Raw genomic sequence first — 12,622 nt, 5'->3', positions numbered from 1 at the left:
ATTGTCGACAAAAATTAATATGAATATACCATATACTGTATGTTATTATTGACATCTTAGATACTCAAGTAAAGTACAAATACCTCAAACATATACTTAAGTACAGTACTTATAATAAAACATAATATAATAATACATAATATATAATCATAATAAAATACATAGGCTATTTTTTGATTTTCTCTTTGGACCATTTTATTTGATGACAATTGGTAGATTCCGATGTTTTTTCAGTTGTCTGTTATCGACCCTGAACGCACCTTGTCCACAGTTTCTATAGCAACGGGACACAGCACGATGGCTAATGTCTGCTAGCTGAACACAGCATCGGGACTTTAGGAATATACGTTGTGAATTGGGCAGAAATGGTAAGTTAAAAACCCTCCGTTCAGTCCTCATTGTGTAAACACACTATTCGATGGTTAGACATTCAGCACGGTTTGGATATATAACGCTTCAACGGACAAAACCGAAAAGTGTTTGCTAACGGAAGCATAGCAAACACAGGCTATCAGTTAGCATAACAGTTAGCTTTACCAACCGTTAGACTCGTTAAAAGAACCTTTTTTGACAACTAATTAAAAGTAAAAACAACATTTACAACTATAATAATTGGTGGCAACTAACAAGATTAGCGTTGACTGCTTGGCTTAATTTGTAACGTTTTATCGTTACCTTAAATTGAATTCTAAATACTGTTTACAATCACATACTACATTTAACTTTAAATAGATGTTGGACAAGTACTCAGATCTCTTGTACTTAATTAAGTCAAAGTAGAAGTACTCAGATCTTGTACTTGAGTAAAAGTAGAAGTACTCAGACCAGTACCAGTACCAGAGTGTAGGAATACTCTGTTAAAGTAAAAGTCCTGCATTCAAAATGTTACTCAAGTAAAAGTAGAAAAGTATTATCATCAACATCTAGTGAAAGTAGCGGCAGTAAAAGTAGTCATTGTGCAGATTGGTCCATTTCAGAATAATATCTATGATATGTTTTATAATGATTGATCATGAAAGTGTTCTCAAAGTAAATCTCTGGTAAACAAAAACACCCTGAAAACACCCTGAAAACTCTGGCAGGAGCACTCATTCAAGGGTACTATGACTATGCTTGCACGTCATGGTACCATAGCACCTCCAAGGCGCTAAAAATAAAACTTCAAACATCACAAAATAAACTGGTCAGACTACTGCTTGACCTTTCATCTAGAACCCACCTCACCTCTGCCCACTTTGACAACCTAGGATGGCTTAGAGTAGACGACAGAGTACAGCTACTTGCAATGGGCCTGGTCTACAAGATCCACTACACCTCTATGGTACCCATGTACATGTCAAAATTCTTCCCAAAGGTCAAGGAATACCATGATCATAACACCAGAGGGAGCTCCACAAATCATGTAAAACCCAGATTTGGCACAAAAAAAGGGGAATACACGTTTCGCAATTATGCCACATCAAGGTGGAACGCTCTTCCCACTACTGTAAAGGAAAGTAAAACTATACTTACCTTCAAAACCTCTCTTAAAGAGCACCTTCGGGGGAGAGCATTGCAAAACTGGCTCCGGTAATGGTACAAATCTCAACCTGTCGTACAATGGACAGCTTCCCCCCCCCATCTATGTATATACTCGCATTTTAGACTCTGTTACTAACTGTATATCTGTAGACTTGGTATGTCTTAAATGTCCGGTTAGGATGTATTAGAACGAAATCTAAAATGAAATTTGTAAATAAGCCATCTGTATGTAAAAAACCACCTGTATGTCAATTGTAAATATTAAGCCATCTGTATGTCAAATATGTCTTGTATGTCTCAAATGATATGATGAATTGGAAATGGGGGACCCTGATGTAAACAAGACGAAAGTCTTTCTCTGGTCTGCATCCCCTTAACAATTGTATGTTTTGAGCTGTACTGTACTGTACCCAATATACAAGCTGTTAATAAACTTTTCAATCAATCAATCAAAGCTGGTAAAGGTGCAGCTAGCTTGAATGACTTTGTATACTGCAGGGTAGCTGGTGAATTTACTCCAGGTGGAACTAAAGTCTGATTTAACACTTGATTATATTTCACATCATTCATCCAAGTCTGTAAAGTAACTAGTAAAAGTACACCATTCACCTCTGAACTGTAGTGGAGTAGAAGTACAAAGAAACAGGAAAATGAAATACTACATTTTAACATGCCAACTACAAATGCATACATGCATTTGATGTACATTTTAATATACATAACAGCTAGGAACAAGCAGTGACGTTAACTACATTTAATCATATACTGTACTTAAGTACAATTTTGAGATACTTTTTACTTTACTTAAGCATTTAAATATTTTTGCTACTTTGTTCTTCTACCCCACTACAATTCAAAGGTTAAAAGTGTACTTGCATTACCTATAATAACTCACGCAGCCTCGACAAGTTGATGATCAAAATCAAAACACTGATAGAAGGTGGGATAACAATATCACAAATGTGAAACACTTAAACATGGAGCATCGTGAACAGATCAAATCAGAAATGAAATAAAGCACCTGGGAGATGTTGTTAACGCAACAGAACGTCCTCTGCAACAAATGTAAATGTTGTTGACACGGGCACAGAGACTACTTCAACTTTATGATTTGGACTCTATGTCATATTTTCTTGTTGACCATTTGGGTCAATTTCTATACACAATGATCTTTTTGGCAGATTATCATAGTCTCATGTTTTAAAGTGACATTATGATCTTTTTTTAGGTCTCTTTTGTTACCTAAAATATGGGTTATTTGTGCCTCGTTGTCCCTCTGATGTGTTCTCTTTCCTTGACATTTTCAGGAGGAACGATACGCCTTTCTCACTGAGTGGTACGACCCGACTGCAGCTCTGCTGAGGCGCTACCAACTCTTCTACTACCCACAAGACAACTCAGTGGAAATGGTGAGCATTCACTACTGCTGATACTATTTATTTAATGTGACAGAGGCTGCTTCAACTTTCTTAGGCTTCTTTTGTAATTGACACAAAACATCTGTACAAATAGGACATGAATCCCAAATGGCACATAACTACACAATTTACAACATACATAACGCACATCAGAAGCAGTTCAAATGAAACACTAATTTAGCTGGCGATTCAAGAAGTTGAAGAGTCTCAACATTTGAATATTCAAGAAGAATAACAGGATTTTTATTCCATGAATGTATTTTTCCGCCGCTTCACAACCCAGGTTAACCCTCTCTGGGATATTTCTCATAGTAATTTTATCCCGCTCAAGTCTACCACTATATAATATTATTAAATGACCAATGTGTTTGTTTTTTGCCTTTTTAGTTTGATGTTAAAAACCAGCGAATATTTTTGAGAAGGACCAAATATGAAGACCTCCATCAGGAGGACCTGTTCGTCGGGAATCGAGTGAACGTGTTTTCACGGCAGCTTAATCTGATCGATTATGGAGATCAATACACAGCGAACAAACTGGGCAGCAAAAAAGAAAGGTACTGCAGTCACACGCCTCACAGCCTTACATTACCTTGCTGGATTGTTCACAGACATTATTCGATTAAATTAGATTTTATATACTTTATTCATCCCAATTATTTTTGTGTGACAGCAGGATGTAAACAAGGCATTGCACATTAATTAAAATATATTAAAATAGATACAAAATAAATAAAATAAAAGAATACTAAAAAATTCAACACAAACAGTACATATATACAGATTGTTTACTTTCGTAACATATGGACATCACTGTGTAACACTCTTGCTTCTATTGGCAACCGCTCCAACACATTGTACGTGATAGGCTAAGGGGCGGGACAGCTATAAGCGTTTGACCAATCACAACGTAGCCGACCAGTTAACCAATCAGAGCAGAATGGGCTCTGGTTTGAGACAGAGGGTGAAAAGAGGTGCTGCTGCACAGAAATAAAGAGCTTTTTGAGCATGTAGAGACACTACATACTGATATACACTTGAATATCAGCAGGAGAGGACTCTTTAAAGTAGAGACACTACATACTGATATACACCTGAACATCAGCAGGAGAGGACTCTTTAAAGTAGAGACACTACATACTGATATACACCTGAACATCAGCAGGAGAGAACTCTTTAAAGTAGAGACACTACATACTGATATACACTTGAATATCAGCAGGAGAGGACTCTTTAAAGTAGAGACACTACATACTGATATACACCTGAACATCAGCAGGAGAGGACTCTTTAAAGTAGAGACACTACATACTGATATACACCTGAACATCAGCAGGAGAGGACTCTTTAAAGTAGAGACACTACATACTGATATACACCTGAACATCAGCAGGAGAGGACTCTTTAAAGTAGAGACACTACATACTGATATACACCTGAACATCAGCAGGAGAGGACTCTTTAAAGTAGAGACACTACATACTGATATACACCTGAACATCATCAGGAGAGGACTCTTTAAAGTAGAGACACTACATACTGATATACACCTGAACATCAGCAGGAGAGGACTCTTTAAAGTAGAGACACTACACACTGATATACACCTGAACATCAGCAGGAGAGGACTCTTTAAAGTAGAGACACTACATACTGATATACACCTGAACATCATCAGGAGAGGACTCTTTAAAGTAGAGACACTAAATACTGATATACACCTGAACATCAGCATGAGAGGACTCTTTAAAGTAGAGACACTACACACTGATATACACCTGAACATCAGCAGGAGAGGACTCTTTAAAGTAGAGACACTACATACTAATATACACCTGAACATCAGCAGGTGAGGACTCTTTAAAGTAGAGACACTACATACTGATATACAACTGAACATCAGCAGGAGAGGACTCTTTAAAGTAGAGACACTAAATACTGATATACACCTGAACATCAGCAGGAGAGGACTCTTTAAAAAGCATTCATATTGGTAAGCGTAAAACGTTGCCTTTTACTGGCTTAAATCTCTGGCTTGATAAAAATTTTTTTGTTTCTCTCCATTTTCCAGAACTCTTGCTTTGATAAAGCCAGATGTTGTCACCAAGCTCGGAGATGTCCTTGAGTCGATATACTCCTCCAACCTGATCGTGACCAAAGCTAAAATGACTTCGCTAACATGGTAATTGCACAAATGTCTGTGTGTGTTTAAATGACTGTACACTGATTATATCTCAGTGTTGTTTACCATGTATGATCTGTATACTGATCTGAACCCATGTGTCTGCGTCCCTGCTGAGTTACTAATAATACTGCAATTCATATTGTGGAAGTGTGTGAGAGTCATGGAGGCAGACACAGGCTGTGTTGTGCCACACACACACACACACACACACACACACACACACACACACACACACACACACACACACACACACACACACACACACACACACACAAACAGATGGATGGCATCACATTAGGAACATATGGCGTTCAAGGAGAGGACGAGGGTGCCGTTTAATCACAGCTTTATCAGCTGCTCAATAATGGGGTAAATATAATTTCAAAACAATCTCAGTCTTAGATAATGAGTACAATGTGCAATTTCTACTTTGACATTTGATTATCAGGTATACTTTTAATTTGGAAATCCTGAGATACAAGTGAGCATTCTTGAAGTCTGATTTGACTAGGTTTTTCTCCTGTGTTTATTATTTAAGAAAAGGTGAAAGAATATATCTATATATCTTTCTACATTTTTCTTTTTCATCTGTGACATTTTTGTCTTTTTTTTTGTTTGTCATTTCAATACCTCTTTCGGCCACAAGAGGCTGAAGTGCACCACTAGTCTACAAGGTCCTAACGAGTCATGTCTTCTTCCCATTAGGTTTTTTCTTTCTGAGTTAGCCATTTATGTAGCATTACTTCATATTTGTATTAACTGTAAAACGCGTTCCCCCTTTTTTCACAGATGATTGTTTTGCTTTTAAAGGAAATCAAAAATGATTATACTGTCTTTTGTTTTACTTGCTTAAGTCATGACCACAGGAAACAGTTTAGAGCAGACTTTTAACATTATGATTGCTGGACTTTCGTCTGGTATAGTATTTCTACATATATATGTTAAAGAATTTGACAAGCATAAGATAGATTGAATCCTTCCTGTGCAAGGCTAACTACATTCTTAGTTAAAGCAGTTTTCTCCATAATTGGCACTACTTCATAAGATTATATCTCTTTTTTTTTAGAAACATCCATGGGACTTATTAGTTACACACCAATAAAATAGGGTTACTTATTTTTATTACTGATTAGTCTGACCTTCTCCTCACCGCCAAGCAGGGGCACTCCTTGCGAACAGGCAATGCGGGCAACTCCTTGGGGCCCCGGACCAGAAGGGTGCCCCCAAAGAAGGTAGATTAAGAAGGTCCACAACAACGACAACATGAAACACCCTTTCATTTACTGCAACAACATGTCGGGAAACCCTCTCAAGGCGGCCCCATGCATAGCGTGCCGTAAAATGCAGCTTCTCATCTTAAGTTTTGTTGCCTTGCTCCGCTCCGGGGAGGGGGGGGGGGTGGCTGTGCGTGGTGATGAAAAGCTGGTTCGAGGGGCCCCCAGTGAATGTTTGCCTAGGGACCCCACCACCGACTCTAGGATCGCCACTGCCGCCAAGTAATAAAATACTGCCGGAAAAATACAGGGTCTAAGTAAACTAAAATGTTAACGTTAAACTTTTAACTGAAGGACATTTCTCCCAATTTTGAGTTTTTGGGTGAAATGTTATTTTATTTCAGTGCATTCCTGTGATTAGTTTTTCCCCCCAAACAATTACAAAGTTGAGAACATAAATGCTAAAACATTTTTTTTTCATTTTATCTATTAATTTATATCTTTCTCTAGTTATTATTATTATTATTATTATTATTATTATTATTATTATTATTATTATTATTATTATTTATGATCCAATTAATCACAGTTAAAGTAAAAGGACACTTCTTCGGATAATAGAGATATCTCGATAATACTGGAATACAAGTTGATTTGATCGTTTTGTTTGTTGGAATGTATAATTGGCAAAACAGGTTTGAGGGTCAGTATTTGAAGATGTCTTCTGTTAAACCTTCTGGTTGCCAAAAGGAAACCAAAAAGTTTTGGAAAGAAAGGATTAAAATATTGTTGACCTCTGTAAATGTCTTTGTCAGCACAAAGTGTCTACTCAGAATACCTCAGATAATGTGGCCATTTATTAACTCCAAGGTTTATGGTGTTTTTGCATTACAGGAGGCAAGCGGCGGACTTCTATGTGGAACATCAGTCAAAGCCTTTCTTCAAGTGAGTGCCTGTAAATGATTTGCCAGTCTTGAGCCAGCAGAGAACACTTCTGGTATCCGGCCACTATCATTAACAGGATGTGTGGAAATGATCCTAATGACATTGGAGTGACATTCGGACATATTTAAAGGGATAGTTTGGATGTTTTGAAGTGTTGTAATATGAGGTAACTTTCCACTGTCAGTGTGTCGTACATGCCGTTTGTGGAAAGAGAAACAGAAGTGATGGAAGGAAGCCAAGCAATGTACTGCTGTGGAAGTATTTAGATTCAAATCATTAATATCACCAAGGAATGAGTCTGCCATTTACCATTTACAGTCCCCTGGTCTCAAGGTCAACCATTTTTGGAGTGTGGTTTGATTTAATGCTTGAAAAAAGGTCTGTGGTTGACACAAGGTAGAGAGATGTTAAGATAAATACCTCACTTGTGACTTTTGAAGCTTAAATGTGTCTTAAAAATGGCGGTCGATAACAAGCGATTAATTGGGACGACTAAATGTCATCACGCTGAACATTAGCCACCTTTAGCTTAGCGGTGGTGACGTGAAGTCATGTGACCGTGATGTAGTTCCTTTATAGCACAACTTTAGCTTAGCGGTGGTGACGTAAAGTCATGTGACCGTGCTGTAGTTCCTTTATAGCCCAACATTAGCCAACTTTAGCTTAGCGGTGGTGACGTGAAGTCATGTGACCGTGCTGTAGTTCCTTGATAGCCCAACATTAGCCACCTTTAGCTTAGTGGTGGTGACGTGAAGTCAGGTGACCGTGATGTAGTTCCTTTATAGCACAACTTTAGCCACCTTTAGCTTAGCGGTGGTGACGTGAAGTCATGTGACCATGCTGTAGTTCCTTTATAGCCCAACATTAGCCTCCTTTAGCTTAGCGGTGGTGACGTGAAGTCATGTGACCGTGCTGTAGTTCCTTTATAGCCCAACATTAGCCTCCTTTAGCTTAGCGGTGGTGACGTGAAGTCATGTGACCGTGATGTAGTTCCTTTATAGCCCAACTTTAGCTTAGCGGTGGTGACGTGAAGTCATGTGACCGTGCTGTAGTTCCTTTATAGCCCAACATTAGCCAACTTTAGCTTAGCGGTGGTGACGTGAAGTCAGGTGACCGTGCTGTAGTTCCTTTATAGCCCAACATTAGCTGCCTTTAGCTTAGCGGTGGTGACGTGAAGTCATGTGACCGTGATGTAGTTCCTTTATAGCCCAACATTAGCCGCCTTTAGCTTAGCGGTGGTGACGTGAAGTCATGTGACCGTGCTGTAGTTCTTTCATAGCCCAACATTAGCTTTTTTTTTTTGGGGAGATTGCTTTTACTCTACAAAGTTAGTAGAGTTACTTTCATATGTGGAGATTTTCTTGCTAAACAAAATATGTACGTATAATAAACACTGGTTTGCAACAGAACTTATTTTCTGCAATAATCATAAGCAGTCTGACAGCAAGGTAAAGCTGTGGAAATATTCTAAATATAGCTTGTACTTAAACTGATATAGATATTTCTAGGTGTTAAATATGTCCATAGCAGTACTTTGCTTAGCTTCCTGCCAGGTCTGTTTCTACTCTATATACTATAATATACTGACTCTTGAGAAGTGGCTACATCAAAACCCTCTTCAAACAAATCTGAATGAATCCCTTTGCTGACTTCCTGCTTGTAGGAATTCCACTTATCTGCTTTATTCCTCATGTCCTTGCTCTTCGTTTTTTTTTGCAGTAACCTGGTGCAGTTTGTGTCCTCGGGCCCCGTGGTTGCCATGGAGCTGATGGGTGATGAGGCCATGTCGATCTGGAGGAGGCTCCTGGGCCCCGGAGACTCTGCTGTTGCTCGGAAAGAGGCTCCAGAGAGCGTTCGAGCCAAGTTGGGAACAGATGGCGTCAAAAATGTTGGTCATGGCTCTGACTCAATTGCAGCAGCAGCAAGAGTAAGAGAGTGGATTTGAAGAGGCCCTCTCATGCTTTTTGGGGGCTCCCTTTTCCTGTAGTGTGTTTATATAGTGCATGTAAAAGTCTTCAAAGGCTAAAATCTCTCTCCCACACACTCTCCCCCCCTGCCTGAAACACCTCCATTGGGCTCCTTTGTTTACTTCCTGAACATAGTGACACCACTTTGTAACACTCACGCTTCTATTGGCTAGTGCTCCAACACATTGTACGTGATAGGCTAAGGGGCGGGACATCGTTAAGCGGTTGACCAATCACAACAGAGCACCACACACCACTTTGTAACACTCACGCTTCTATTGGCTAGCGCTCCAACACATTGTACTTGATAGGCTAAGGGGCGGGACATCTTTAAGCGGTTGACCAATCACAACAGAGCACCACACACCACTTTGTAACACTTGCACTTCTACTGGCTAGGGCTTCAACACATCGTACATGATAGGCTAAGGGGCGGGACAGCTCTAAGCGGTTGACCACTCACAACAGAGCCGGCCAGCTAACCAATCAGAGCAGACTAGGCTCTGGTTTCAGACAGAGGGTGAAAAGAGGTGCTGCAGCAAAGGCAGTATGAGGAAAATAAAGAGCTTTTTGAACATTAAAGCATGGAGACATAACTTGTTTTTATTATGTTTGTTTCATTAGGAGCTGGAATTCTTTTTCCCTTCAACAATTGGCCATGGACCCTCGAATACAGCCATCTTTACAGACTGCACGTGCTGCATAATCAAACCTCACGCCATATCAGCAGGTCAGGAACATTTCTATTTGCATTTAAATTATTATTATGTGTTGTTTGTCTCTTTGTCTCTTTGTCCTCGTCTGTTTGTTTATGCATAACTAAACAGTTACAAGTGCACTGAGATGTTTTTTCTCTCTTTATTTAAAGTCCGATTTACAAACAACACAGCAGTATATATTTATGACATCATACATTTGTGTTTGTGCATTAAATGAAATACCAAAAAATGAAGTGAAACAATATAATAAGAATACAAAATATATAATAATATAAATTATCCACATTTTAAAGGGGACCTATCATGCTATCTTTAGGCAATAGCATAGGTCTCAGATATATACAAATATATAGAAAATATGTCTATGAAGTGTTTTGCTCAAAATACCAAACAGATCACCCATTCTAGCCATGCCTCATATCCCTCTATTTCACTTCCTGTTTCAAAAGTTCTGATTTGGGGTATAAAGCTTTAAAGAAATTGTCCATCCCTGTTTCTCAAAGTCCCAGGTGAGGTCTTTAAATGTTTCCTTGTGTCGGTCCAAAACCAAAAGATATTCCATCTAATATAATATAAATCTGATACAAGCAGACAAGCTCCATATTTTAAAGACTGAAAGCAGTATTTAAAAAAATGTTGGCATGAAAAAAAGTTCCTTTTAACCATTTAAAAATAACCAAAATAGTTAACAATAATTTTTCTGTTTTTCGACTACACATTGCAGCTCTATTTTATACTCACATACTTTCAGGAAATTCCTTAAAAACAGTGGGGCTCTCATGAAGTTGGCTTTGTGTGTACAATATTCTGCCATTTTGAGAATTGTGCTAAGCAACAGTCGTTCTCCACTGACTTACGTCTTCTTTCACGCGTGTCTGTAAGTGTATTTCTGTCGCACAAAGGGCGCTACATAGTTACCTCATTTAGCTTTTGTATTTTTCCAAATCCCTGCCCTGATCCGCGTCGGTGGAGCATGCCACTCGAGCTCTGACCTGTGAAATGTGAAATTCTTTCGACAGAGCTGAAGCATGCACACAGGAAGCTGTTGACTGAGTTGGAAGGTTGTTCTGCACATATAAGTCCAAACGCAGCTCATTGCAATAAACAAACTCACCACGGTCCCTTCTAAATTCATTTAATCTTTACTTCTGATTGGATCTCTTTACTCCTCAGTGGTCGTTCGCCTGGTATCTGATCTGGACCAGGGTTATATCTAGTTTCCATGGAGGTATTTGTTCTCTCTGGGCTGTGTTCTCTTTCTATTTTTAGCCATGCTAACGGCATGTCTTTAAGGGCGGCAATGTAGTCGGTGAGTGACTTTGGAGATCCCCTGACTTTTCCATTTAGCGCCACCATCTGGTTCTATTTGTCCTGCAATGAACAAATACCTTGACGTTAGGTTAAGGTAAGGTACGTTTATTTATAGAGCACATTTTCAGACACAGAGGCAATTCAAAGTGCCTTAAATCATCATTAACACTTAATAAGAAGAAAAGGAACATAATAAATAAACACAAAGGAATAACAGATTCATAAAACCCATCCATAAAAGAGATACAGAATAGTTTAAAAACAACATTGTAAATACGGTAGGTGCTAAAACAAGTTCAAAGGCTTCTGGGTAAGCAGCTGTAAGAAGTAGTGTTTTTAAAAAAAAAAAATTTCATTTGTGGGGAGCATAAAAACTAAAAGTTAAGAACATGAACCTGTTGAACACGATACTTGCTTCACATCAGCATCGTATTTGTCAATGTCATTGTGAGCATGACAGCGTGTTGACGCGTAGCCTTTCTCCAGCCCTTATGCCGTGTTCACAACTAATGCAAAGTTCATTTTCGCACTTCTTTCGCAGGATGATTTTGTTTACTTGCATTACTTTACATGGCTTAAATCATCTGGTTTACTGCATTGGTTTGAACTAAAAAACAAAAACACATTTTCAGTGATTTAGTTTCAATGAATAGTTAAAAAAGGTCCCGAAATAAAAACATGACGATGTCGCTTTGTAGATTTGAGATCCTGCTTTTCCAAGTCGGAAATCTCTTAAAATACTCGTTTCCTGCAGGGTGTCTGCGGTTCACACAAGTTGATCAATCTATTTAGCGAAAATGAAGGCTATTAAAAAGTATTAAAGGGCATTTTCCAAGGTATTACATTTTGTAGCTTGTTTTCAATAAGTATATGAATTGTCCAAAGAGGTTGTATTCTACAGTCTGCCTGAATGTAATCATTGCGTAGGTGTGTAGTGTGATTCTGTGTACTTTATTTATGGCATCCCGTTGGGTTTGACGTCATCTGAACAGGACATCTCACGCTCACTGCTTGATAGCGCACGAAGCTCCGTTTACGCCGGTTGTTAAACAACATCGTTATGGGGAAATGCAAGTCTGCGTCCAAATGGTTGGAAGATAAGGAGGAAGGACAATCAATACTGTATATAGTCAGTGTGAGGTAAAGTGTGTCGCCAAGGTAACCGGTTAAAACTTCAAGTGGAGATGAGGTCTTAAAATGTTTGGAAAGGGTCTTAAAAAAGTTCTTAAAAGGTTTTACATTTGACTTCAGGATTCCTGCAGATACCCTGTTCTAAATTGAGATTGGATCGATAAGGGCTAACATGGTAGCTGCTACTTCAACTCATACAAATAAATATATATAT

General features: G+C 38.7%; 1 protein-coding gene across 1 annotated transcript in view; it reads left to right on the top strand.

The window, feature by feature from the left end:
- The first annotated feature begins 223 nt into the window (after positions 1-223).
- Positions 224-12,622, top strand: part of nme7 (NME/NM23 family member 7) — a 40,453-nt gene continuing 28,054 nt past the window's right edge. Inside the window, exons 1-7 of the mRNA XM_079678834.1 lie at positions 224-368; positions 2,829-2,930; positions 3,327-3,493; positions 5,008-5,118; positions 7,230-7,280; positions 9,000-9,207; positions 9,872-9,977. Of these exons, the coding sequence (XP_079534960.1) occupies positions 366-368; positions 2,829-2,930; positions 3,327-3,493; positions 5,008-5,118; positions 7,230-7,280; positions 9,000-9,207; positions 9,872-9,977 (748 nt within the window). The 5' untranslated portion in view covers positions 224-365. The remainder of the gene's footprint in view (positions 369-2,828; positions 2,931-3,326; positions 3,494-5,007; positions 5,119-7,229; positions 7,281-8,999; positions 9,208-9,871; positions 9,978-12,622) is intronic.

Source organism: Notothenia rossii (genome assembly GCF_949606895.1).
Source record: "Notothenia rossii genome assembly, chromosome: 1".
Classification (NCBI taxonomy): Eukaryota; Metazoa; Chordata; class Actinopteri; order Perciformes; family Nototheniidae; genus Notothenia; species Notothenia rossii.
This window is presented reverse-complemented; position numbering and strand designations above follow the sequence as displayed.